This window comes from Cyprinodon variegatus, unplaced genomic scaffold (genome assembly GCF_000732505.1).
Source record: "Cyprinodon variegatus isolate N-32 unplaced genomic scaffold, C_variegatus-1.0 Scaffold1231, whole genome shotgun sequence".
Lineage (NCBI taxonomy): Eukaryota > Metazoa > Chordata > Actinopteri > Cyprinodontiformes > Cyprinodontidae > Cyprinodon > Cyprinodon variegatus.
This window is the reverse complement of record NW_015151684.1, coordinates 152,572-154,740: the sequence shown is the minus strand read 5'-3', so window position 1 is coordinate 154,740 and position 2,169 is coordinate 152,572. Positions and strand designations below refer to the sequence as shown.

The 2,169-nt window shown below is 40.5% G+C and overlaps 1 protein-coding gene across 1 annotated transcript in view; it reads left to right on the top strand.

Annotated features, from left to right (window-relative positions):
- LOC107102288 overlaps nucleotides 1–1,829 on the top strand; it is a 9,431-nt gene extending 7,602 nt beyond the window's left edge. The window contains exons 4-6 of the mRNA XM_015401531.1: nucleotides 1,354–1,446; nucleotides 1,530–1,640; nucleotides 1,720–1,829. Of these exons, the coding sequence (XP_015257017.1) occupies nucleotides 1,354–1,446; nucleotides 1,530–1,640; nucleotides 1,720–1,829 (314 nt within the window). The remainder of the gene's footprint in view (nucleotides 1–1,353; nucleotides 1,447–1,529; nucleotides 1,641–1,719) is intronic.
- The last annotated feature ends 340 nt before the right edge of the window (nucleotides 1,830–2,169 follow it).

Here is a 2,169-nt window from a genome sequence, read left to right as displayed (position 1 = left end):
CCTGCTCCTCTAAATAGAAAATATATGATGGAGGAGACTCATCCACAACCTCCAACACAAATTTAATGCTACTTGGTCGCAATGTAATTTCCCATTGGGAACCTACTAGCACTAAATAAAGTTTGTCAAAACTTTTGTAACACATTAAAACATTTTAAAGATAACCCTATTGGAAAAAGGGACATACTAAAATAAATGTTTAGCCGAAACTATTTTTCCGGCATTGCGAGACCTCGTACAGTTATTGTATTAAAGTAGCTTTGTTGTGGTATCTAAACTTCAATTGAGTATTTATATTTCCAAGGAGTTTTTCCATTACTGCATTCCCTACATTTTGAATAGAAACATCTGTTCTTTCCACTCCTTATTAGATATTCAATTTACATTAACTGCAATTATGTTAACAGATTTAGTGCTGTAATGAATCCCAGAGCTCTAAAGTATTCAGTTTTTTTATGCAGAACTTCTGCTCAGTTTAATGTAAATCATCCAGTTGTAGATTTTAATGTGGAACCAAACTGGACCCAGTCATTACATTTATGTTCTCTCCCCCAACACAGAGAGCCAGGCAGGAAAATTAACCACTTTTCTGTGCATAGAGCTGCCTTTATTAGTTTTTTTTTTTTTTATCATTTAGGGGTAGGGTTGCCAACTTCCTGAGTGTGCTTTATATTAATTACCGTGGACTTTTTCCACCCAGGTAATTGTTTTTTTCCCCATTCCTCCCCATATTCCGGCATCCTTTTTTTTTTCGGAGGAGGAGCATCGCTATAGGAAGGTGGACCGCCCCCAAAAGCAGCTTCAGCGTTTAAAGTACTCCGTTCGACCTCCATACTGCTCTGTTGTCTCCCACTATCTTCTCCGTGAGCAACACTTGGCTCGATCAATGGGATGAGGGTATTCTAGATCATTACATTTATGTTGTCAGCTCATTGGTCACAATGCAGGACAGGGCCCGGGAACAAGTTTACCATAAGTTTTGTATCTAACGTGCCCTTGTTCTTCATTTTCCATTAGCTTTTTACTGACTGTTTTCTTACTCTCACAGTAACACGGGACAAAGTGCGTTCTTTTTCCACTAAATACAGGACAAGTCCTTTCTATTTCTAAATACAGAATGATTCTGTTTTTCTAGGGATGGTTCGCAAACCTATTTAGGAGTGCATTTTCCTTTGGTACTTAAGTAAAATGTAGAACCTGTATTATTTTACTCAAGTAAATGAGTTAAGTGAGTACTTTTACTTTCACCAGAGGCTTTTTTTAACACAGGTATCTGTACTTTTACTTAAGTAAACAATGTGAGTATTTTCAACACTTCTGAAAAATACCAACCAGTTCACAACCTGTTACCAGCAGTTACCAGCCAGTCACCAAGCAGTCAGCAACCAGTCACCAAGCAGGTCCCACCCAGTTACCAAGCAGTTCCCACCCATTCACCAAGCACAGGTCAGACTGGAGATGGTTCCCACTCTGCATGAGGCTGATTGAAGCTCATTCAGTTCAACCATCAGCCTGATACCTGTTTACAGGTTTCACTCGTGAGAGGATCGCCATCGTCGTTGTCATCTTGCTACTGCTCCTCCTCTGCATTACTTTCTTCATCCTGAGAAAGATGATCCGTCAAAGTTCCAGGACCTCAGGTGTGTCAGATGATCAGAGACAGCTGGTTCTTTACTTCAATTCGAACAGGGTGTGAAAGACTTATATGCTGTGCTTCAGATTCCACAGAGGAGACCCACATCTACATGGCGATGCATGGTAACCGTGGAGACAGGGCCAAACAGGAAGAAGACAAGAAGCAGGAGGAACCCCTTTATGGTAAACAGTGACGTCTAAGTTAACATGTTGACACAATATTGACAGTTTCTAGTATTTATACTCCAGCACCAATCATTGACTGAGGGAGAAAAAGGGACGGATAGATGTAGGAGAGAGACTGAGATTTGGAACATTGGTGTTGTTATGGACTGACTTTTGCTGAAGTTTTCATGGATTAAGATACAGATATGCCTTCATGTTGGGTCGCAGCTTTTTGATTCAACCCCCATGAGGATGGCGTCAGCTAATTTAAGTTTCAGGAAGGATCCTGAGCTGCTTTCAAAGCATGTGAAACAGGTTGAAACAAGTTGGAGCACTCCATGGTGTCTCTACTGTGCTTGGAACATTTTG